At 43.5% G+C, this 25,519-nt stretch overlaps 1 protein-coding gene across 5 annotated transcripts in view; it reads left to right on the plus strand.

Moving 5' to 3' along the window:
• The window catches only part of SDK1 (sidekick cell adhesion molecule 1), a 388,047-nt gene that overhangs the window by 301,798 nt on the left and 60,730 nt on the right, over positions 1 to 25,519 (plus strand). For all 5 annotated transcript variants that reach the window (XM_048320697.1, XM_048320702.1, XM_048320699.1 and 2 more), the window contains exons 25-31: positions 1,771 to 1,921; positions 3,786 to 4,023; positions 9,761 to 9,876; positions 10,143 to 10,332; positions 12,197 to 12,295; positions 20,665 to 20,859; positions 24,842 to 25,043. In XM_048320697.1, the coding sequence (XP_048176654.1) occupies positions 1,771 to 1,921; positions 3,786 to 4,023; positions 9,761 to 9,876; positions 10,143 to 10,332; positions 12,197 to 12,295; positions 20,665 to 20,859; positions 24,842 to 25,043 (1,191 nt within the window). The remainder of the gene's footprint in view (positions 1 to 1,770; positions 1,922 to 3,785; positions 4,024 to 9,760; positions 9,877 to 10,142; positions 10,333 to 12,196; positions 12,296 to 20,664; positions 20,860 to 24,841; positions 25,044 to 25,519) is intronic.

The raw sequence follows: 25,519 nt of genomic DNA on the forward strand, positions 1-25,519 counted from the left end.
GTGAAAAGGAGATCCAGTGGCAAGTGTTAAATCAGCCCTCTAGAAACTTATCCATTTTGTGCTGGCTGAAGGGGCTATTAACTAACCCATGTGCTGTTGTAAGCCGGGAGTAGGTGCAACCAAGGAGAGCTCACGTAATTTACAACTGACTCAGTGCTGGCACGTTAATTTTCTCCCTTGGTCACAAATGTAGGAACATACCGAATTTCTCACTAACTCTCCACCCAAGTGTTTTAAACCTCATCTTCCAGAGCTAAACGTTTTACTAAAAGGTCTTTGAAAATTTTTGGTTGGAGATTTCTGGTGCAGAGGTTTAGGGAAATTATCTTCAGGTTAAGAGGATTTTGCTCTCCTCATAAAAGGGGGATCCTTAAAGGCAGGAGTGGGCAGGAAAGTGCAGGTTGTACCACAGTTCAAGGTTCATTGTCCATGAAGAATAAGGAAAACTTGCACACCCAGACAGGCCCATGGAGAAACATCTTTGGCATAGCAAGTAATGAATATGAGAAATTTGGGGGATTGTTTTTTGCCGGTTGTCAAACTTTTTGGTTTATTTTATTCTTGCAGCTCATTTCTCTCTTGTATTTATGAAATTCTGGAGTGATCCCAGTTATGTTGAGATCTTTCACACATCTGGTTCCCCTTTGATTTTTTTTCATTTTAAGGCAGCTCCTCGAACTTTGCCTACGTTTTTCTCTCCTGTACACACTTTTAGGAGTTTTTTTGGTTTTGCTTCAGTGTTGAGCAATTTTATACAAATTTTTGAAACCTAGAAAGCTGTTGCCAAATGGATTTGTTGTCCCCTGATCAGCTTCAGTCTTTGCTCACTGATGAAATGCACCATGAGAGCTGATTATGAGAGCAGATCTTTACAGGCCGTTCTTCTTTCCTATATTTTGGGCCAGTGTTTGAGAGTGAAATCAGGACAGTATTTGTTTAATGTGTTTCCTTCAGGGCACTTTGGAGGGAGATCAGAGCAGGTAAATAAACACTGCTATGTTGACTGGCTCATCCTTTTCCCAGGCTCAGTCATTAGGTCCAAAAATTAAGTGTTTAATATGAGCAGGTCACGTATTTATGTGCAAGTGCTGGGTGCTTCCAATTGCTTGTGATGGCTGAGAGAATCTGAAATGTACAGCACATCTTAATTATGTGGTTCTTCTTGTAAAAAAAGATGTCCCTAAATCTTCTGTGACCCAATAAGGATTTCTATTGTAGAAGAGATGGTTTCAAGCAGACAGGGTATTTTTTAAAGATGCATATCCATATTAAATAACTTAATCATTCTTGCGCAGGAAGGCTGAAAATGCAGCACACGGATAAATCAGCCTCTTTCAACGAGTAATTGAGGGGAAATGTTATCACCAGTATATTTTTTATATTGACAGGGAATGAGACTATCCCAAGTTTGATATTTTAATACCTTTCTGAATGTATTGTATAAGCATCACCAGAGAAAATCACTTACTGCCAGCATAAGCTCATCAGGCTTGGTATAATTAACATAAATTTCTCACACAAATACCTAAGTTTCTAATAGACCCTAAGCTAATCTCATTTTCATTTTTTAAATACCTGAGAGGATCTGAAAGCAGTTACCATCAAGCATTCAGCAGCAAATACAAAGGGGACCTGTGTGCAGCGACCTTCGCGGAACGTTTAGAAAGCCCCTAATTTGTATTTTTCCACCCCTCCTCCCTCCCTGGAGAAGCGAGGGAGCGTTCCGAGCCCTGACAGCGGCACTCGCTGCCTCTTTCCCCCCTGCTCCAGGTTCCGGATGCGGCAGGAGAACGTGGTGGGCCCCAGCCCACTGAGCCAACCCTCGCGGGTCATCCAGACCCTGCAGGCCCCGCCGGACGTGGCCCCCGGCAGCGTGACCGTGCGCACGGCCAGCGAGACCAGCCTGTGGCTGCGATGGGTGGTGAGCAGCTCGAGGGATGTGGGGATGGAGGGGAGCTGGGGATGGGGATGGGGCTGCACCCCAAGGGCCAGGCCAGCCCTCCCAAAGTGCCTCGTCCTCCTCGCGCTCAGCGCCAAGGAGTAACAGCCAAATTGTTTCCTTTTCCAGAGTAGATGGAAATCTGAGCCTTGCCTTAAGTGCCTTATTAATCAAATAAATTGCCTACTGCCACTTCATCAGGGGAATGTGCCTGTGTGTAAAAGCTTGGCTTTGAGGAGCTCCAGGATCACAGTCTGAGTCAACATGTGGGGCAGGAAAGGAGCGCTCGAGCCAATTTGCTGCTTTCTGGGGCTCAGTTGTTTGCTTGGTATAAAAAGGTCCCCAGAAGGTGCATCCCGGCCATGGGCAGCACCGTGTGGTTCTCAGAGCAGTGGTGCAGCAGCAGCAAGGCTGGGACTCCTGTGGGAAAATTGCATTTAGCTGAAATAGTGTGGAATTATGCACTAAAATGCAGAGATAAATGATTAATTGTGAAGATGCGGCAATTGCTGACATCGCTGTGCCCCTTCGCCTGTCTCAGTTACCTGCAGAGTTGCCACATTGGGATTTACTTGGCAATTAACCTGCTCCAGAATGGTTTTTCTTCACCCCTGTTAGGCAGAATTTTCCACTGGGGTTACTGTGGTATGAAGTTGATGAAGCACAGGTTTGCTTTTGCCCAAATGTTAGCTTTTCCATGCATAAACTCATTATGGCTGGAAGTCAAAATCAGGCTGGGAACAAGAGAGTGTTTCTCCTGTTGGAAAGGAATAATTCCAGTTTCTCAACAGGACACTGCATTTAGTTCTGAGCCTTGCCAGACTAAAACATGAAGCTTGAAGGTATCACCTCACTACCCACAGAAGAGCTGTTGCAGTTCCTTTGATGGGCCCCACAGAACTCTCTCGTGGCTTTTCTGTGGGAATATCATGCCCACATTGGTACTGGCTCCAGACCTACATATCTTCCATCAAAATTAACTCCAGGTTGTTTTAAGAGCCTTTAAAACATTAAGATTGTGGTGCCTAGAAGCCTGTTCTTCTTGAGTCAAACTGTGCAGGGTTCAGGAGGAGCAACAGCCACCGCTAAAAATGACCTGATAAACGCTTTTCATGCTTAATAACATCAATATTTGAAAGTGTTTAATCTCTTTTATTTCAAGACCTGCAGGTGAATCTGTTTTCCCCTGAGAGCTGGGAATTCCTCCCTTCCTACAGAATGAGGGTCACGTTTCTAGCCCTGAATGCCTGCGGGGTAGAGTTTTCTAAGCTGTGAAATGTTAATGTGTATCCAGCTTTCCCAGTGAATCAGAACCGAATCTCAGCCATCCGTGGCATCATGTAGTTAGTTTTACAGCAGAAAAACTCCAAACTTCGTGAAGTAGGCTAATTATTTCATATTTTAATCTCTGAAATTGCTTGGGGAGTTAGAATACTAGAATAAATCTCTGCTGATAAATGAGTAGGCAGAGAGTCTCAAAAAAAAGTTAAAAATGTACGATAAATGAATTTGTCACATACTTCAGCAATTTATCATTCATTTCCATAATTAATCACAAAGCTCTGAAATATATTGTATTCATATCATCTTCGTTGATACACCCACAGCAAATGGTTTGGTTTTGTGAGCAAACCTACTTAGTTCAAAATTAAGGTAAAAATCAAAAGAAAATTCCAAGCAGCACAGAAGTGTAGAGATCATGAAGCACAAACCAGAACATCAACGTCTTGATCTTTTTTGCCTTCCTGTGGCCTTACGTGGGTTCAGGCAGCCGTGGGACGTGGCGTGGAAAGCCCCGGCCGTGTGTTCTGACGGGAATGTTGTGTTTTCTTGTGTCATCCGCCAGCCCCTCCCCGACACGCAGTACAACGGGAACCCCGAGTCGGTGGGGTACAGGATCAGGGTGTGGCGCGTGGACCTGCCCGCCCCGGCCCTGCTGAAGGTCATCGCTGACCGCCTGGCACGGGAGTGCACGGTGGAGGAGCTGCAGGAGTGGACGGAGTACGAGCTGCAGATCCAGGCCTTCAACGCCATCGGGGCAGGGCCCTGGAGTGAGGCCGTGAGAGGCCGGACACGGGAGTCGGGTGAGTCCAAGCACCACATCTGCTGGCACAGAAAACCCAAGAAATTCACCATGTTCTGCCCTTTTGTTCAGGTTTTAATTTTTTGGTGGGTTGTTGTTTTTTTTTTTGCTGAGCCATTAAATCTGATGTGAAATTTAAAAAAAAACAGCCTCAAGATGCACTGAGGGCAAAAAGACATTTGAAGGGTTGTTTCTTTTTTTATTCCTACCCTGCTTTCATGCACACACCTGCAGGTTTTTTATTTAAAGGAAACAAAACAACCTCTCCCCATTTCTGCCCCAGTGTGGACAAGGAGAAGCTTGTATAGAGACTTTTCTGGGTGAAGTGCTCTGTCACACCTCCTCTTCCTCCCCAGTACCCCATGGCCCTTAGTCCTCCCCTTTTCCCTGTCTGCTTCTAGGCTGAGGCAGATTTTCTCACAGCTGTGGTTACCTGAAATTTCATTTCAAGCACCAAATAATTCTAAAAGGGCACAAGTCACCTTAGAGAGCTGATTACACAGAGAGAAATAAAATAATTACCTGAGCTTCTGATGGCACGTTTTCAAACCTGCCTTCCAAAATTGTGTGTACAAGGCTGTGTAGACATAACCTGCTCGGAGACCTAGAGCAGCAGGGCTGTATTGTTGAGCTGAATTGTCCAGGCAAGCAGAGACTTCAAATATCAGAAGGGAACTGTCACTCTCAGGCAACAGTAAATTACTGTTAGCTCAGGAGAACAGTGAAGGCACGTGTAGAAAAGCTGCTCTCTAGCTGTTGACTTCCCCAAAACTTATTTCCAGACCTACCCTGCCTGCACCTGGGAAATGAAAAGTTATGTTGCAAGTTAGTAACAAAGTGAGTGACATTTGTAGTTTAAAAGTTTAATAATAAATCTCTTTGTGACCTTTATTTACGCAAGGTTCAACACTGGGTTTTTTTCCTGTTATTTTTTTCCAATTTTTCTTTGTTAAAGAAGTTGTGGGATTTAATCCTGTGCATGTCTGTGCCCTGTGTACCATGCAGTGTTCCTTGGTGGGAAGCGAGACCAGGCACAGCAGGGTCTGGTCTGCTGGTTCAGATAACTCTGCTTTGAACTAGCCAGGGAGAAGGCTAAACAAAGTCATCCCTCTCCATTAAAGTGTTGCTCTTTGGGAAGGAGTAATTGCAAAGCGATTGCCAGAGGTATTTTAGAGAAGGCTTGTGCTGGAGTTAGAGATAGCATGACCCAGACAAAGCCGTTCTGTATCGGAATAAAAAGATACCGTATCCTCTTTGCTGCTCTTCAAACACTTCTTTTGAAATGTAGTAAACACTGAGATTAAGTCATTTCATAAAACCTTAGGATTACGGTGCTCTTGCTCAGCACTGAAAGATCAGAGGTTACGCGTGGATCTGGCATTTTCTCTGGCAGTATTAAGAGAAGGTTGACTTGAAACTGATTGTGGGAGGCACACAGAACCCAGGATCAAAATAACACAAAGCTGTGATCTAGGCTGTAAGGACTCATTTGGTTTTTTCCACGTGTTTTCTTTGATATTGACATCTGATTTCTTGCATAGAGCAAGTCAGGGCTCAGACTTTTGGCTGTTTCTTCTTAGATTTAGAATATACAAGATATGCTGGCTTAGCAGCAAACTGTATGCATGAAAGCACTTCAGGGAATCTGGAATTAACCTGTATGCACAATAAAATGGGGTTAAAATGCAAATAAAAGATATTTAAAACTGGAGAGAAAGGTTAAAGCACTTCCAGGTCAGTTTTCAGAACTATTAGAAAAATTCTGGTTATCGCTTATGTTTTCAAAGCACTTCAAAAGCAGGTGTCCTAAATACTTTCTTCTGTTTTTTAGATACAGAGTTTTAGGGAAGTTGGTTTTGCTGGTGCTGGGGGTTGTAAATGTCCCTCACAGCTGGCCAGTGGTGCCTTGGCCAGGATCATGGGGTGCTTCGTTGGCACAACTCCTGGTTCTATGTTTTACACCATCCAAGGGGATAAGGAGTAGAGCCCAGGCACTAAACCAGGTCATGGTATCTGATGGCAGTGCAGCCACTGAAGCCCAAAATCTTTATTGAAAATAAAGCTCTGTTTGAGCATTTGTTTGTTTTTGGTTGTGCAATCACAGCACTGATAGCTGAGCACAAATGCCAACAACAGTAGTGGGGCATGTCTTTACAAGTACTCACAGGTTTCTGAAGCTCTTGAATATAAAACAAATTGAAACCAAAGAAATTACAAGAGAATAAAATAATGCTGTAGGTTTTGGTAACACAGGCTTGAAAAACAGTTGGGAAATTCTATAATGAAAATCTGGGATAGGGTTGCAAGCAGCTGAAGGTGAAGTGAGATGAATTAGGATTTTTAAACAGGACAGGTTCTATCAATCCAAAATGTTTTCGTAATGTTAGAAATTAAATAGCTCATTAAATTTTACAGTGTAAAATAACTGCAGAGTAACAAGCTCAGTTTCCACTCAATAAATTGACGACGACAGTAGGTCCAATATAGAGAAAGCGAGAAAATGCAGAGACATTTGATGCATTAGAACAACCTTGGCAGGGCTGCTTCCTCTTAGACACAGACCCTCTTGCTTTCAAAAAAATTCATCTCAGATACACCTAACCCAGTGCCTTAATGGATTTTGTGCTCTTAATATTCAGCTACATGAATGTGTGCACTTGTCTTACAGGATGAGCTACTGTAGGAGCATGGTCACACATCCATGGCAAGGATCAATCTCCCAGTGCTTCGGAGGCTGACCTTCACAGAGCAGTTACTGTGCTGTGATGAAGCATCTCTTGATAATTTGAATGTGGTCCAGTGTCACTGGGGGAATCTGTCAGTTTGTACAAGCTGACAATTTGGCCTGCAGTACCTAATTTTATAGGCAAAGTGGATGTGTGCTGCAGCTATGCTACTTTGCCGTGAACCTTGCTGGAAATTTGCACTTCTTAGCCGATGTCAGATGTACAATGTGCCCCTTTAATTTTTGCTTTCAAAAAGAGTGAGGGATGTGCAGCTAAAATGAGCTGCAAAAATGCAGAGAACCGCTGCATCCCACTCTCTAGCTTTCCTAGAAAGCCAGAATACAGACTAGGTTATTAAAAGCTCCTTTTGGCCCAGTTAGAGACATAAAACAACATAATTTGCTGTATATCAGATGCGGCTGTGTCAGATGTAGAAAAAGGATGCATGATTTTAGATGCCAACGTGGATAACCTTAAAAACTTGAGCTGTTATTGAAGTTCCAGTGCAAAGTGCCAGTAACTCTGATTCCCTACGTTTGATCTTCTGAAGTGCTCCGTGCTGGCAGTTTGCTGGATCAGCTCATCGTTTAGTTTCCGTGTTTCCGGTGCGTTTTGTTCAAACTCTGGGATTTTTTTGGACACTGTTGCTTGGCTTCTGTGCTGTTCTTGCAGGTTACTAATGAGAACTGAGCTTTTTGGAGCTTATAACAAAGTCTTCAGTGCAACTGTTTAAGGAAAACAGCATTAGAGAAGGGAGCTTGCAGAGGAAAGAGGGATTATGTGACTCACTCACTAATTAGTCTCAGCAAACTATAATTTCTTTGAATCAGAGCTTCCTGAGAGAGGAGATGGGTCAGAGAAATGAAAAGGGTCAATCAGAGTCTGTTACTTGATAAAAGACTGGCAACAATAAGATCCATGAAATCACTTGCAGGTCCTGAATTCATATTAGAATAGAATTCTTGACACTGAGGTGAGAACTGAAGATTTAAAGCTCACTCAATGAACACAAGGATTTTTGCCATTCAGGCATTTGACTTAGATTCCTTTCCAGGGAGAGGGGGCATTCAGCTTGTCTGTCACTGGGAATTGAGAGGGGTCTGAGCTAATGAACCTTTAGACAGAGAATTCTCTCCCTTGTCAGCTGTCCAGTGCCCCCACCAGCAGTGTGACCATCCACACCTCAAAGCCAGGATGCCCTTGGGGCCAGCCTGGGCACAGCCTTCACCTTCCGTGAATTCAGGAGAGCTCATGGCTGCTGATCAAAGAGGAAAATAAATACTTGTAAAATAAAGTAACTTTTTCTCTCTTGAAAGGCCCCAAACCAGATAAAATAGAAATAAATGTGGCTGGAAAGGGCTTCTTTCCTCTACACATCCGGGTTTCTTGTGACCCACCTCCACACTTTCTCTCTTCAGGAGTGATTCATGTGGGAGTAGCTCTTTGTGAAGATCTACAGATAAAGTTATGGCAGCTATCCAAAGACATTCATGGCTCCTGGCAATCTATTTTCCTTTAACATAATTATATCCTTGTGGGGGATAAATCTGGGAGAAGATTTAAAAAAAAAAAAAAAACTAAGGCACTTCAATGTTGGAGGGGAAAAAAAATTGGATTTTAGTCTGCTGTGGTGTCGTGTGCTGGTGCTCTGCTTCTCATGCCCCAGATAATTGGTATCGGAAATTGTTTCAGAAATTACTATCTCTGCCGTTAACCTTGAGTGCACAGGGGTGGGGGTGCCACCTTTTTGGGGTGGGTTTTTTCAATTTTTATTAATTCTGGTGTCATACTCATTATCTCGTTCATGTTGCTAGGAGCTTCAGGAGCTTGCCTCCAAAACAGCAGATCTTTTTTTTCACTCGGACAGCCAGGAAAGCATTCCTTTGGCAGAGATTTGGGCTGCTTTTTGTGATATATTCAGGCCCTAATCAAGTTTTACTGTCCCTAAGTGCTTGTGTAACATAACTTGGTGAATGTTCTCTTGAGGTCTGACAGGTGTATCAGGCTTTAGAAAAGATTGTACCCTTCAGATGTTGGAAATGCCACAGGGAAAAAAGGCAAAAGGGCAGCATAAAAAGTGAACTCTTAAAAATAGCCTCACGTCCTGCTTGCATAACATGACATGCCATTAAGCTTGCCTACAAAAGGCTGCAGTTGTGTGGTTCTGCAGCACTTCCAGTTTTAATGGCATGGGAAAATGCAAGTTTGCTCTTCTCTGGAGTCAGAGAAAATTACAGTGTTCCTGTGCCATCACTTCTAACGATGTTTCCAGTTTCATAAAAGCCAATTTTGCAACATAAATGAAATGGGCATCTCTCATTGACACCATATCAATCCCTGAAAATACACCTCGTGTTAATGCATCCATCTCTAATTGATGTATTGCAAATGTTGAGCGCTATCACATCATCAAAAGGCTGCAGAGGTTAAAGAACTTCTTATTGAAGTGGGAGTGCAATCCAGGGGGGCAAATTATTGCTAGCTCTAGACAAGATGCTGTAATTTCCTTTCAGATAATATAGGAAGCCACAGGGGCATAAAACTTCTTGTTAGAACAGATCGTGCTATAAGATAAACTCATATTCAGAGAGATTTCCAGCTTTTTGGCATAGGGAATAAAAAGTATGGGAAAGAAATACTGGGAGATAGGCTTCTGGAGAAGTCCAGGAATGTTCTAATTACTGCAAATATATAGAACTTGAAATTTATTCATAGCTGTCAATATTTACTGTCTGTCTGTAGACACTGATAAGTATTAAATGTTTAGCTCTTTACAAACATTGTCATTTCTGAGATGAACTGGCAAGAAATTGTGAGGCAGGCTGAAATATAAAGATGATGAAGAATGAATACAAGATGAGAAGGGATTGTCTAAAATATATTCCAGCCCTTTTGGGTTTGAATACTCTTCTATGGGATCCTGGAAGAATCCCAGGCAGGTAGGGAGATGGAGCAAAATGATCTGATATGTCTGACCTATTTCTGCTCTTTGGTAATGCTGTGTGGTTCCAGTTCCCTCTGCTCCTCCTGAGAATGTCTCTGCTGAAGCCGTGAGCTCAACCCAGATCCTGCTGACCTGGGCAGCAGTTCCTGAGTCTGAGCAGAATGGTCTCATCCTGGGCTACAAGGTATGCAACTGGAGTTTCATACTCATTTGATTTTTAGTGCATTACCAGGATATGATTTTGTATTGTTATATATTATTCACCTGCTGGATTTTGTTATTATTCCTAAGTCAGGTGGAGAAGACACAAGGAGGTGTGCTGGCTTTGGAAGGGGGTGATGGGTGAATATAATCTCATTTTATATGGAGTGACAAGGAGGAATCTCCCTCTCTTCAATCCTTGTGCACCAATCTCTTTCCTTCTGTGTCTCATCTACATTTATCCTGCAGATCCTTTACAAAGCAAAGGATTTGGACTCTGAACCCAAGAGCCAGACAGTGAGGGGGAACCACACCCAGTCCGTGCTGCTCTCTGGCCTGAGGAAATTCATCCTCTACGAGCTCCAGGTGCTGGCATTCACCCGCATTGGGGATGGGGTCCCCAGCTCCCCAGCAGTGACAGAGAGAACCAAGGATGATGGTGAGTTTAAAGGTCATCAAAATAACCATCTTATTTGATCCAGACTTTTAGTGCACTTTATTTTAGTGGTGCAAGTGTAGGCAACAAATATTTGGATTTTGGGGGGGGGGTTTTTTCACCTTTGAACCCAAAGGACATTGGTTGTCCCTGGTATAACTCAGCAGTATCCCAGTGGTCATTGGTTGAGGATCTGGCAAAAGCACAGAACCAGTGTCCCCTGTTTCCTCCTTCCCTGCAGCTAAAGAGGAAAAAAACTTCTAATATTGAACTCTGAAGTTTGGTGAAGATAATTTCTATTGAAGACAATTTTAGAGCCCAGTTATGAATTCCTATTGAAGTTCAATCATGCTAAAAAAAAAAAAAAAGTGCTGCAATTGAAAGCAATAAACAAATCTGGGTCTGATTGGACTGATGGAAAGAGATGGAATTTGCAACTCCAGTAATCCACTCTCCTTTTTTTTTACCCCCAAAAGAATAAGACATTGACCTTGACAATGATCCCACCAGCTTCCTTTTGCAGCTGCCTCCAGCACTTTCCAGGGGGTTCCCAGTGCAGTTGGATGTGCTGAAGGAACCCAACCAAGCACTCCCTGAGCACACTGGTGTGGTGGAAGCATTCCTGCTGGTGGAATTCTACAGAATTTTGGTTCCATTCTTGAAATATTTTTTGGCTTTGCAGATGCTAAAACTGCTTTTACTTTCATTACCTTTTCAGGAATAAGTAGGTTGAGATCAATGTGAGAGGCTTCTGTTTAAGTCTCCCTCTTTCTCATCAAAATCTTTTCAAAATAATAATGAAGTAAACATTGGTTTACACAAGCAAATTCATTAAGGTAATTTGGTTTGCCTGAAAACACATTCACACTTCTGGCTTAACACAACATTTTCCATGCAGTGCAGGGAAGAAAGGAGTGGGAGCATGTGGGGTCAGGAACAGGGACAACAACTCCCTGACATTTTCTTAGCCTTTTTCTCAGCATACTCCCTGTATGGGGACCTGGCTTTTCTTTGAAAGGAAAAATAAGGAAAATTACTGTTAGCAGAACTCTGCAGGGAGAGAAAAAGCACTCAGTGAAATGTACATATCAGGCTGTAATGAGAAATACTTAAAACTGTTTGTTTTGGATAACCCCATTATAGCAGTTCCCTCCTTAAGTGCATGTTGGCAAATGAAACAAATTGTTCTTCCATCTCCATACCCCTGACATAAATATGTTGTGTCTCCTCTGGGCTCAACTTAATTAAAAGTATCACCAGGAGTAATGCAGGTGGAATTTGTGCTGAAGGGGAAAATTCATGGATGGTAATGCATGAATTAGCATCTCCTCACCTCGTGAACCTGGGCTGGTCAGTGCTGTCTGTGTTAATGCGCCTCTCACCTACCTCGGGTTCTCCTGCTCACACCTCAGTGTTTAAGATGCAGATGTAAAGTCAGGAAGCAGTTCAAAGCTGGTGCTGATGACACAGAGAGGGGATATTATCGAATTCCAACAGGTGTGAAGTGGATTAAGCTATATAATTCTCTGTAAAGGCAGCCTGGTGTCTTGCTTCGTAATGTGTTCTCAGCTACACCAGTGGTGATGCTGCAGCGAGAAAAATCCTACAGAGCTCAGAGCTCCTGGTGCAGTCAAAAACCACTGTAGGATGCTCTGGTCTGTGCTGTGTTTGGTGTCTGAGGGTGTTGGAGGCCTTTATCCATGGACAGATTCCTCAGAATAAATGTATATTATGCACACGCACAGGCGCATCCAATCATTATTGGAGAGCTACATCTTGGGCTGTAATTCTGTACAGGGTGAGCTGAGCACTTGTGATCCCCCTGCTGTGCAGCCCTTGCTGCCATGATCTCTGTGTTCCCTTGCAGCCCCCGGGCCCCCCGTGAGGCTGGTGTTCCCCGAGGTGAGGCTGACGTCCGTGCGGATCGTTTGGCAGCCACCGGAGGAGCCCAATGGAATTATTCTGGGTAAGATGGAGCAGCAAACCCTGGGCTGGGAGTGGATGGATGGAGACCAAAGCAAGCTAGGGCTGTTGGGTTTTCCTGTGCCTTGCACATAAAGCTGAAGAAAAGAAAATGTGCTGCTGTCAGCTGGGGGGCTGTGGTGAGGGGACAAGTCTGCATGGCTCCGTGGTGTGGGTTCTCCTGAGCCAGAATTAGGTGTCACTCAAGGCACTGTAACTGAATGTCATCTCTCTTCCCATCTGCATTTGGTAACCTGTTTTGACTGACTGTTGGGAAAACTGCCTGGAGACCTGGGTTTTTCCCACCTTTGCCAGACATGCCCAAAGTTTCAGTTTCACGTGTGCTTCTGTTTCATTGCTTCCTTTGGATAATATGTCTGACAAGTCATAAGGAGTTAAATCCTGTTTGACCTTTCATCAAGTGAAAGAGAAGCAGCAAGACACAACAGGAATTTGTAGAAAACCTTCCCGTTCTCATAACTCTTGGGTTGCCTTTGCAATATGTGCACCAGCCACTATTGTACTTAAAACATGAAGACTTCTACAATATAAGAATCCATTCCTGCCTCTAAAATTAACGTAGCTTGTAGTTACTAAGCAATTTTGTGTTCTCTGCTGATGCTGAACACATTTCACAGTAGTTCTGGCTGGTGAGTAAAGATTTGTGTCTCAATTCTGAGAACAGAAGCAAAAGCTTTTGTTTTTGTCTAGTACTCAGCCTGCCAGGCCTTTCTGCTTCTAATTTCACTGCCATCGTTCATGCTCACGTGTAGGCTTTTACCAATATTTCCTAAAGCCTTCCTTGCTGGCTGGAGGGTGCCTGCTTCAAGTGCTCCTGCAGAGGTGGTGTTGCTTTAAATACAGACCTAGTCCTGCATTAAACTTAAATCTTAAGTCAAGAACTCCAAGTGTTTGCTCAGGTGTGTAGTTTACCAAAGTGATCCTGGCATCTGAAGACACAGGAAAATCATCAAACGGCATCCAAAGGCAGACGCTGCAGGATTTTCTGAGCATGAGGAGGAGTCTGTGTGAAGCTTGGCAGTGGTGAGCTGCCAGAGATGGATCCACGCAGGGTTTCTCTGCAGCTCAAGGAAGCTTGGCTTCCAGGTTGTCTTGTGGGTTTGATTTGTTGCTTTTTTTAAGAAACTGTGTGTCCTAGAACTTGCTCTCAGCAGAGATTGAGATCTGAGTCGCAGGATGTGGTTAAGGAGAGAAAAAAATCATTTGATAGGAATGATGAGAAAGCACAAAAGACATTTTGTTCCCCCAACTGTGTTCCAACTTCTCACATTGCTGCACTTTGTCGGCCTCATTTGCAGGAGTTGCTGCAAGCTCAGTGGAGTAGGAACTTTCCTTTATTTTGTCTTTGCAGAGTGCTTTGTGCAGTGCATCCCCTCCTCATCGGGTTCTTGCTCATTGCCATTATGGTGATGATAAAATCATACAAAGGCAGGGTTGGAAGGAAAGGGAAAGAGTGAATCTTTGGCATGTTTATCATGTACACTGTTGTTTCCAGTGTCTCTCACAGCCTATGCCCAGTAAGACATCCCAGTATACATCATACAGTCCTTGACTACACTGATGGTGTAACTAACTTGGTTTATGTCCCACTGTTCATTCCTGCCCTTTCCCACAGCACACTTCCAGGTCAGCCAGTCCTCCTTTTACAAGTACGTTAAGCTTTTTCTCTTTAAGTGTGATAATTTGCAGATGCCTTTATTGAATTTCGTCTCACTGATTCCAGACCATCTCTCTTCATTACCCAGATCTCTTTAAATGACACTGGTGTCCTCTAAAGTGTGCACAGCTTGGTTTCATTTCTGGAGTTTGCAAGCAGATTGGCAATTCCATCAGCCAGGTCATTAATGAAAGTATTAAACAGGACCAGACTCATTCATGAGGTCTCATGAGAGCTTACTATGTCCTCCCAGGTTGTTATGAAATCACTGATAACAGCATTTTGACTTTATTTTTTTTAAGTGTTCATCTCAAAATGTGTGGTATTTTTCTTAGATTCTATTATTCAATTTGCTTTTGGTGGGACTGTGTGCAACCATATTAAAGCCTTACTCAAAGTCAATGTGGATCATATCTACTCTTCCCACCTGGCCAATTATACTGTCAAAATGGAAAACAGATTATTTGATATTTATTATTTGCTCCAATCAAACAGATATTGGCTGCTCCTTGGCACGTTATTATCCTCGTGGATGCTTGTATATTGACTCATATTTTTTTTCCACAATCTTTCTGTGTATTGAACTTTAGTTTGATTTGTCCATAATTCCTTTAGCCTGTCTTGCCTCCTTTTAAAAGACAGTGTACTCTGTTTGCCCTTTTGTATTGTTCTGGGATGTCACCTGTCGTCCACAAGTCCTGGAAGAGAATGGCTAATTATTCAGAGATGGCTCCATCTCTGCAGGGCAAATTTTATCAGGCCTTTCTGACCTGATTACATCCAGCTTAACTAAATCTTCGTTAACCTGTTCTCTATTCCAGCCTACCTCCCTACTTACATTGTTGTCACTTTTAATTTGTGTGGAGGATCTTGTCAGCACCGACTTCTCGTTGTGTGTGAAAACAAAGCAATGGAGGAATCAGCCTTCCTTCCCTTTCTGCCTCACCTGTCTTGTGCTCATTTTTTCTTCCTGCTGGCTGACCTGTCCTCCTCCTCTCTTTCAGATTTCTAACGTATTTATGAAATCTTTCTTATTGCCTCTGCTGCTCTTCAGGTGATAACTCACTTTGCTCTTTGGCCATTCTGATTTTGTCCCTACGTGCCTGTGCTGTCTATTTATACACTCCCTTGGAGCTGTGTCCTGTTTCAACTTTTTGTCCAATTCACTTTTGATTTTCAGGTCATTAGTGAGCTCTGAATGCAAACATATTGGCTTCTTAACATCTTTTGTCTGCACTGGGATAGTTGTACCATTTTTATTTGTCTCTTAAAATGGTCAGCTAACCTGGATTCCTTTTTCCCTTAGAATTCTTTGCCTGGGGGATGTTACCTGCCAGTCCCCCCCATCCACATCTTTGAAGTCCATTGTCTTTATTCAACAGTTCTCACTCTTTTATTTTTTCAATGGTAGAAATACTGAGGTTCCTGGAGGAAGTAGTTAGCTGCCAAAGAGAGAAAAAGAGAGAGTTGCTTATGCTGGGTTCTTCTGTGATTTTTCCTAAGAGGTGAGCTGTGCATCAAAAATAGATAAAGAAACAATGTGTAGCATTCTAAGGAAAGGTTGCAAATTTTGGGAGTTTTGTTTTTTTTTTTCCCCGTACAGTTTTTACATCTTATTACTATAATGAACCTCCAAAACAGCACTGTAACCCCCTGGTCAAGTGCACCAAAGTGGCGTCCTTGGGAAAAATAAGTGAACGTAATTTTGTGCGCTGCCCTTGTATTCACTCACAGGGCTCAAAAGAAAAACCACTTGCTTTGCAAGAGCAACTTATATTCAGAGCCTTTGAACTAATGTTCCTGCTCTGCCTGCCTTGTTCTCTGAGTACACATGCACCTTTGCAGCTAACATTTTTGTAATCTATATAAAAATGTGTTCTAGCATTTCAGAGAGAGATTAGCAGGATGAAATACTGGCAGGCACCAAGAGGGAAAACCACTTGTTTGTTTGTTTAAATATTTTACCATGCAAGACTGCTAGATATTTCCCTTTTTCCTCCTGGGAATGTTACGCCAACCATCTGAGGCTTCACTCTGTCTTCCTCTCTGCACTCAGTTCAGCCAGCACCCACATAGTTCCTTTAAATACTATTAAAGATAAATGAGGCATTAATGTGCATATGTGCACTTCAAGCTATGAGCTCCCCCTGAAAATGAGAGCTTAACCCACATCTTTCCAGGCCCTTGTTAGTATTCCTCACGGTATCCTCATATTTAGCATTTACCTGGAGCTTATTGCAAAAAAGTGTAAGAACTCCACCGAGAATTAGAAGCAAAATTGGATGTAATCCATGTTTGCAAATTCCTATTTTGATCCCGGGCTGCATTTGCACACCCGCTGGCCCTAAAACAGATAAGCAGGAAAATCAACAAACTGGATTGCTGCTCCGCCGCGCGGAGCGTAACCTCACGGTATCGCTCGGCTCTCCCCGAGTTCTGTGACAAATTAATAAGTGTTTGTATCTCTGCTGCACCATGGCCTGCACCAACGGGTGCTGTCACTTCTTGAAGGGCTTTGTATGGTGATGAGCTTGAAAGCTTTTTGATATTCATGGGGTGTTGTCACCCTCCTCCTGCCTGTTTGCTTTGGGGAATCCAGCGGTTGCGTTGCGGTGACCTAACGTTTAACAGGCAGCTCGGGCTGCTGCCGTTTACTGAGTTTGGAAAGTGTGCAGCTCATGGAACTGCTTGCACTTGTGCAAAAAATGCTCAAAAAGATGTTAAAGTGAAAAATAAGCCTAGTTTTAATGAATAAATAAACTCATGAAGACTTGATCTGTCAGGGGGTTTTGTATGCTGTTTTGGCCTGGTAGTGGCAGGACTTCTAACAGCAGAAGAGGTTCGGGATCTAAAGCTATACAGGGAAAAAATTAAGAAAATAACATGAATTCTTATTGACCATCCAGCTACTTCACATTCTGTAAGATACTCCTTTCCCCAAAAAGTTTTCTCTCATCACTTTTTAAAGGTTATACTTTCATTCATAACCTTTGATTTTTTAATTTTTTTTTCCCTAAGATATCTGCAACATCTTACTGTCATAATCTAGTAAGGAAAGGAAGCTGCTCATTCCTCCACTGCAGCAATTGCATGTTATAGCCCTTGAGCATACATTAATTTCTCTTTGAACACTTTCCATTTACCTCTATTGATTTGCCTCGTTTGATTTCACTTAACATTTCCTTTCTTCTCCTATCCCTTGTTGCTGAAATTCATCAACTTAATAATTTTATCTTTTTGATCTTGCATTAGCCCTAGTTATTATCCAAGCTGTAGTTTAAGTACTGAGTCTTCTGTGCCACTCAGAGAAAGTAAAAGTCATGCTTTTTATGGCAGTCTGTATCCTCATTGTCCCAAACTGTCCAACAGGAGATATAGGGGATCAAAATGAAGTACTGGCTGTCTTTCAGGTGGGTTGTAGGTAGCAATAAGAGCAGGCTGAGTTCAGGTGTAAAGGTTGAATATTTGCCTTGGAATCAGACCCATGGAAGTTTTGAGTTTCTTAGGAAATCTGTTAAGGTGATGGCTCTGGTTGTGTAAACTCAGGAAAACAGATATTCCCCCAGACTTTCAGCCAACACAGCAGATGTGGGACAGGACAGTGAGAGCTGGTGCTGTTTTTCAGAGGGATGCATGGAAAAGGAGTTTGCAGAGCCTGTCACAGAGACAGGCTGTGACAAGTGATTTCCTCTTTCTCATGGCTAAATTAGTTTTTCACTAGCCACAGACCCACTCTTATGTAAGATATTGTAATGGCCTAGATATGTATGTGTTCCTTTGCCTAATCTGGGCATGTTTGTAATTGCTTTCCAGCATGAGTGCCACCATTTAGCAGTAAATAGTTATCTTTCTATTCCCCCCTTCCATTTTAACTACACTTCATATTTTACAAAGGTTTAGAAAAGAGAGGAAATTACTCGACAAGAATATGTCCCAGATATCATACTTATCTTTTAATAACTAGATAAATCAACTTTTATATTCTTTTAATATTCTCTGTTTCCCTCCAGGTCTTATTCTTTACGTCTTATGTCCCTTTATCGAGCTGCTTTAGCCATCTTAGTTGCTTTTTCCTTCATCTTCCCTGCTTCTGTAAAAATTTCCCCAGTGCTTTTCTTTGACTGTTTTTCCTCCTTGTTAAGATCCTGCACTGGGCTTTTCACTCCCACGTTCTTCACATCAGTATAAACAAAAAAGATCATATATATCAGTTCCTTCTCCCCATTGCTCTCTGTCTTTCTGTGGACTTCTAAAAAAGATCAAAATATTGCAGCATTAAAGGTACAGAAATATTTTGTTGAAATATATTGGACCAGTAATGGAAGAACTAGTCCCATGGATAAAAGGAGATAATTTGCAGGTGAAAAAATGAAATGTTCAAAGTGTAAGACCCCAAGACTTTGCTGGGATCTAAGCACACTCAGGAGCACTGAAAATTCAGGACACTTTTTAATTGAATAGAATATAATAGAACAGAACAGACTACTCCATTTGGAAAGGATCTACAAAAATCATGAAGTCCAGCTGCCCAGCCAGTTCACTGCTGACCAAGTTGCAGCATTATTAAGGGCTTCATCCAAATGGCTCTTACACACAGACAGGCTTGGGGCATTGCCCACCTCTCCAGGAAGGCAATTCCAGGGTTTGACCACCCTCTCTGTAAATAAATTCTTCCTCATGTGCTGTCTGAACCTTGGCTGAAGCAGCTTTGAACCATTCCCACATGTCTTATCACTCAGTCCCAGGGAGATCCTAGGACCAGGATAGTTTGGGTTAGCAGCAATCTTTAAAAGCTATCCGGTCCAACCTTCCTGCCATGGGCAGGGACAATTTTCAATTAAAAAAGGTTGTTCAGAGCCCTGTCCAACCTGACCTTGAATACTTCCAAGGATGGGGCAGCCACCACCTCTCTGTGCCAGTGTTTTACCACCCTGGTAGATCAGCACCTCCCTCTCCACATCCCCTCCTCAGGGAGCTGCAGAGAACAGTGAGTTTGCCCCTCAGCCTCCAGACTAGACAAGCCCAAAGTCCCCAGGCACTCCTCACAGGACATTATTCCCAGCCTTTGAAGAAGTCTAAATCTGTCCACCCAGCTGTGGAAATGTTGGTGTAGGAATAAACCAACCACAGCCACGAGTCACTCCTCGAGCTGCAGCCATGGCTGTTGCCCCATGTCTCCAAGCAGCGGCCAGAGAAGAAAGGACAAGGAAACCCACTGAAAATCATCAGTGGCACTGTGAAAGTCAGCACAACAAAATTAATACCATCTGTATCCCAATTAAATTCCACTGTTTTTGACGCTGTTTGCTACATGCGAGTGGCATCGATTCCAGGGACTGCAGGAACTCCAGGCCTTTTCTGTGAGTGGGAATGTGGCAATTGGTGCATATTTACAGTGGGAAATAAATGTCATTGGGTTTTCCCTAATAGCCATAGGTAAGATCAGCCACTCAGATTTCATGCACTGACCTTCCCAAATGAACCACGCCAGGTTTGGCTTCCCTTGGTCTTGTTACAGCCAAGATGTGGTGGGAGTTCAGACTCTAGCTGGGATATTAATTCCATGAGAAAGAGATGGCTCAGGTGCTGCAGACCCTTTTCGTCATTCAGAGGGTGAGCAGAAGGTTGGCAGAACTGTGCCATGACTGTTTTGTTTTCAGCTGGTTTGATTTGGATTTGTTGGCTGCCCTCTGCCCTGTGTAACTCCATGGAGCGTTTAATCATACATTCAGCTCAGGCAATAAAACCCCACATCAGTTCTGCTATTAATTGATTTTGGAAGTCAGCTGCTGGACTGGAAGTTACCACTGAGCTCCAGAAGTGAGAGCCTGATTGAATTGCTGGGTTTACAGAATGGATTTGAACATTTGGCAGACCCTCTTTGGGGGACAGTTGTCACTAGTGGTGCGTAAGAATCCTGGAAGCCCTCTTTGCACAGTGGAATCATTAATAACCCAGGCTAAACTGTGAGCTCCTGATTGTCAGGCAGGCTGGAACGGGGGTTATCACTTACAGGCATCAGCAAAATTGATTACTGAGACCCGCATGGATGAAGCAGGACCACAGAGTTTGCAGGCTCCTTCCTCAGGCTCTGGGCAAGGGCAGCGATGCTGAATGACAGGAGAAGGATGGCTTTATTGGCAGTTCTGGCACTCGCTGCTGAGGGAAAAGCATGTGCAGAAAGGAGGGGCAAGCCTTGATTGGAGCAGTGTGAAGGCTGCATGGTTTGGGCAATCCAGCTGCTGGAGCTGCAGCCGAAGAAATTTGAATTTGAGCCAGTGATGAAACTGGGAAAGGGCAGACCAACCAACCTGTGAGCGTGGGTTGGAAAGCTGGAACTGGAGCATTGCCTTGAACTGCCTCGATCAGGTGACACATTGCACCCACTCTGTTCCTTTGCTTTTCAAAAAGGTACCAGTATGCCAGGAAAGATTAAACTGGTTTTGCATCTTGTTGGTCTAAAGGATGGAAAGTAAACTCAGTTTCATGGCAGTTGTATCCAGCAGACCCTTGTGTGTGTGTGATTTCCCTTGTAAGGTGTGTGGCATTGCCAAGAGCAGAATGTTATAACACCAAAGGCAGTAAATTATTTTCTCCCGACTCTAGATAAGCATGTAATTAGGATAAACTAATAGGGCTGGTGCGCTTTTGTCCCTGCTAGAGAAGCCAGCTGAGCCTTTTCTCCTCTCTTGCAGGGTACCAGGTCGCCTACCGCCTGGCCAGCAGCAGCCCCAACAAGTTCACCACCGTGGAGGTTGGCTCCACAGTCCGGCAGTTCACAGCTACAGACCTGAGCCCAGAGTCAGCCTACATCTTCAGGACGTCTGCCAAGACCAGGCAGGGCTGGGGGGAGCCCCTGGAAGCCACGGTGATCACCACTGAAAAACGAGGTAATGCTGGCAAGCCGTGGGTTCAGGGAATTTCTGTGCCTGCCCTGGAGCCTGCGCTGCACTTAGGGGGATTTCAATAGCAGGCTACACCTCTTCCTTCTCACCCCGTAAACCTGCCCCAGTCCATAGCAACATCATGATTTGAGAAAGCAAGGCAGACTTTTATGAGACACAGTTCTTCTAACCTGACGGGCTGTTGGAATTGATTTTTCCATCAGCTGCTATATTGGCCATATGCAGCCTCCTTTTGCAGTTAGATGGGGTTTTTTTCAGCTCTCTCGTTTTCTAGAAAGATTGCAATCTTAAGAAAGTAAGTGATGGATGAATTATATTGATTAGGGAACACAGAATGAAAGGCAGTGGTGTTGCAGAATTTCTCCATGGCTCCTCCATTGTGCCTCAGCCCTGACCTAATGTGTTTGTAATTACTCTGGCCTTTCGCTGCCACACGCTCGAGCAGAGCCTTTGCATCTGGATTGCCCAGACTTTTTCTGCTTCTTGCATCAGCCACAAAATGGTTGTTTGCATCCTGACTCTCCAGGCAAATTCTGTTCTGAAGGGAATCTGCTTGAAGGTGGTGTTTATATGTGTGTGTAAATGATACCAAATGGAACAAAAAGTGAAAGACGTGTAAGGTATTGCAGGATCTGCTCTGCATCACCGCTTGTTTTAAATGCTTTGGCTCAAGTAACTGCTCATTTCTCCAGTTTTAGAACTGATCTGTAGAGCTGCAGTTAGAAAATTTGCAGTTTCTACTTGTGCATGAAGATTTTTAATTTTTTTTTTAAATTCAGAGCTAAAAGAGGATATATTGGTGAATATGTTGGTGGAAAACAAGAGTGTGGGTTTTCTCCTGGTCTTGCACATAGGCCATGTTCCAATGCAGAGCATGTATCTGGTCTCTTGAGCTGGAAAAATCAAAACAAGCCAGGGTAACTCTACCAGAACCACTGGGGTTTGTGCCACCTGCTGCTGTGACCCATTGTGCTGTCTGGATACTCATATTTTTTAAGAAAAATTCTCCCTCAAAAACTAGAACCATACAATTTCTGTGACTCGTAAAAGTCACAGTTCAGAGAGGAGCACACTCCAGCAGGTCACCAGGCCAGACCTCCACAGACATCTTTCAACTGTTGTTAGAACTTCTGCATGTGCGTGTGGGCCTGCTCTTAGTTCTTGCCCAAGTTTTGCACTATAATGCAACCAATGATATTTACTTTTAATTCCTAAAATGTGTCTGATAAACAATCATTTGTTTGAAGTCCTTTCTACACCTTGCACATCATTTAATGCAAGAGTAAGGATTTCCCATTGTATTTGCCCACAGTGTCTTCCTTATTATTTTCCTCTAACACTTCTTGGAAGAGAGGAAGTTGGTCTGATGTTCAGCTACCACCAGCAAGAGCCCACGAGGTGCATTTCAACTACTCCTGGCCTGTTTGGTTGGGTTTAAAATTTCCTCTGGCAAAGCTCTGCAGGTCGTGTGCAGCCTTCCCAGTGCATAACAGTGCAGTCCTCAGAGAAAGAACCTCTGGAGATGTATCAGGAAACTGGAAGTGCCTCTGCTAAAGATACTGTCCATCAAAGAGATTTATCAGCTCAAGGTTTCTCCTGCCCCTGTCTGATTGCTGTCAAAGGGGAGGTTCAAAGCCTGACATGTAGAAGCTTCAAAAAAAAAACCCACCATGCCAAAAAAATGTGAATTCTCAAAGCTCAGAGCTTCTCCTGCTCAATAGAATGTGCTCAGATTCCCCAGACTGTGCACAGGGATGCACAATAGCTCAAGGCAGAACTCCCAGCTCCAATGTGGGAACAATGACCCCTTGTTGCTATCAGTGCTTTAGGGTTATCTTGGGTACCCAAATCACAGTGTAACACGATCCCGTTCTCTTTTTGATGGACAGCTCTGCTGGGTCTCAACGTGCTTTGGAACCACGAGTTTACTGATCTCATATAAAGTGTAGAGACAACAATGTGTTTTCTCACATCAGCAAGAATGATAAAAGGGGATGATAAAGAAATTTATCCAGTGCAGCTATCCTGCTAACAAGAAATTGACCTGAAACTTGTATACATGACAATAAATATTCTAGAATGAAGATACTTAATTCCTGTTAATAAAGATGTATTTCATATCCTCATAGTCCTTGATACTAAGGTAGGCAGACACAAAAATTCCCTTTACAATTAGCAAAATTGGTCACTCTTGCCCTTGTAAATTCCTTGGTTAATCCCAGTATAAATCTTTATATTTTGCAATGATGTCTGTGATTTATAGAACCCAAGTGATATTGTGGCTGTATTCTCCAGAGGCTCTGCTGCAGTGCTTTGAGTCTACACTTCAGAATAATCAACACCAGTGTTCAGGGCAGAACTGAGTCAAAAAATTTAAATGTAGCAAGAAATTAAAAGTAGTCCCTAGAGTCATGTGGCCTGTCAGAGTCAAGCCTTACATTCCTGCACAGACAGCTCACCTTAGCATTTGCTTGTGGCTAAACTCCCATAAATAAACTCTTCATACTAATGGGTTTGTACAAACAGTCAGGGAGTATATCCTGCAACACAGGAGATTTTAAGATCTCCCATTAGCAGCAGAAGGAAACCCAATCATGGGAGACTGACTGCAAGATCTGACCTGCCCAAAATTGCAGAGCTTAGCAGCAGAATGTGTAAAATCCCTGCATGGCTCTCCTTCCCTGGCATGGAATAACCCCACGTCCCTGTCTCCGCCTGTCAGTGTAAGGCACTGACCTTTCACGTCGTGCTGCTGCTTGCAGGCTGCTGGCACCCAGGGCTTCCTCCAGCTAATAGCTTACAAGTTTTTGGGCACTGATGTCAGCGAGAGCAGTCTGCAGAGAAATGCCAAAACACACAGGAAATGCTTTTAGGGGATGGCAGGGAAATGAAGCACTGGCTGTACAGAGCCGTGAGGAATCAGGCAGGCAGAGGTGTGTTTATGGAAACAAGTGCTGATGAAGTTGAATTGAATTGCTTCTCAAAAGCAAGTCACTGCGGTGTCTCCAATCAATTTCTGCTTTATTACATGCCACACATTTTAATCAGAATCAATAATCTTCATGATAAACAATTAAACAATTATTCCTCACTCTATGGAGTTTCTCTATCGAAATCAATGGAGTGCGGAGACGCGGTGACGGGAAAGGAGATCGGTAATGAAACAGTCGGGGGCTGGCATGCTTACACCTGCATTGCCATTCCCTGCTCATCCCAGAAGTGTGAGGGTAATTACTCTGGAGAGACCTCCCTCAGCACTGGCTGGTTTGACTTTGCAGGTTCAAGGTTAAATGGGTAGGAAGGGAAGAGTTGGGGGGACCCGCAGCAAGTGCTCCAGCCCCAGCTCTGTGCTGCTTCCAGGCTGGGGTTTGGAAGCAGCAGCACCAGGAGCTGCTGATGGCTCCTGGTTCCTTGCCTGGTGCAGGAATTCAGCATCAGCTGTGTGTGTTTGGTCTCTGCAACACAAGAGCCTGTTCCAGCTTGCCCTTTCCTTTCCTCTTCCTTGTGCCTCCACTGGGGTAAGAGGACCCTGCACAGCACAGGGAGAACAGAGTCTCCGGTACCAAGGAGTAAGAACAGGTTAAAAGGGAGCTAATTTACACACAGATTCTGTCAAAAGAGCAATTGCAGCCAGAAGAGCAGCTGAGTTTCATTGCCTTGCTTTGCTTGGCTGCTAGTCCTGATGATCCTTCTTTAACCTGCCAGGTCAAGACCCCTCCAAGTTTGAGGTCCACTGTGAGGAAGGTTTATATCCTTTGGTGACCTTTGATGCAGGGAGATAAGAATCAGTTTTACTGCTCCTCCTTGCAGTAGAAGGTTTAGGAATGGAATGGTTGTATACTTCAAGTGGCAAATCCAAAAGTTCAATGCCCTGTGGCATTACCAGTGTGAAAATCTGACCAGACTGTCACATTTTATGTTGGTTTGAATTTCCTCTCAAAGCAGCTAAATTATGGTTTGATTGCAGAACGACCAGCACCTCCCAGGCAGGTGATGACCCCCCAGGGCGATGTGTCCTCTCGGAGTCTGGTGCTGAAGTGGGTCCCGGGAAGCGATGGATCGTCACCAATCCGATATTTCACAATCCAAGTGCGGGAGCTGCCAAATGGAGACTGGCAAACCTACTCCTCCTCCATCAGCCACGAGGCCACATCCTGCGTTGTTGAAAGGTACCATGTGATCCCAGGCTAGCATAGAAATTCCCATACTTTCCCACTAGTTAGGAAACCAAAACAACCATCACTCAGCTTCACAGCCTTTTTGGGGGAGAGAGGTTAAGTGAGGCCACTGCTTCCATTTTAGAGGTGGTGTTATGAACAGCAGTTGAGAGATTTGCTGAAGGTCATGCAATAAATCTAATTAAAGTTGGACTGCAGTGCATCTTTTTGAAGCCTTTCCTGGAAGCTCAGCACCACAGATAACACTACTCAGGCTAAATCATATGTAGCTACACAGTGCTCTGTAAAATACAACTAGTTAAAAATCCTTTGAGTAGTGACTGATGTTAAAATCCACTCTGAATGCTGCATTGCAATTATCTCTATATAAGCTTTTCCAGATGAAATGAGAACCATTTTTATCTGTATTTTCCATACTGAAGTTTATAGATAGCATCAGAATGTTTAAACTTTGTTATTCAGGCTTC

Source organism: Corvus hawaiiensis, chromosome 16 (assembly GCF_020740725.1).
Source record: "Corvus hawaiiensis isolate bCorHaw1 chromosome 16, bCorHaw1.pri.cur, whole genome shotgun sequence".
Lineage (NCBI taxonomy): Eukaryota > Metazoa > Chordata > Aves > Passeriformes > Corvidae > Corvus > Corvus hawaiiensis.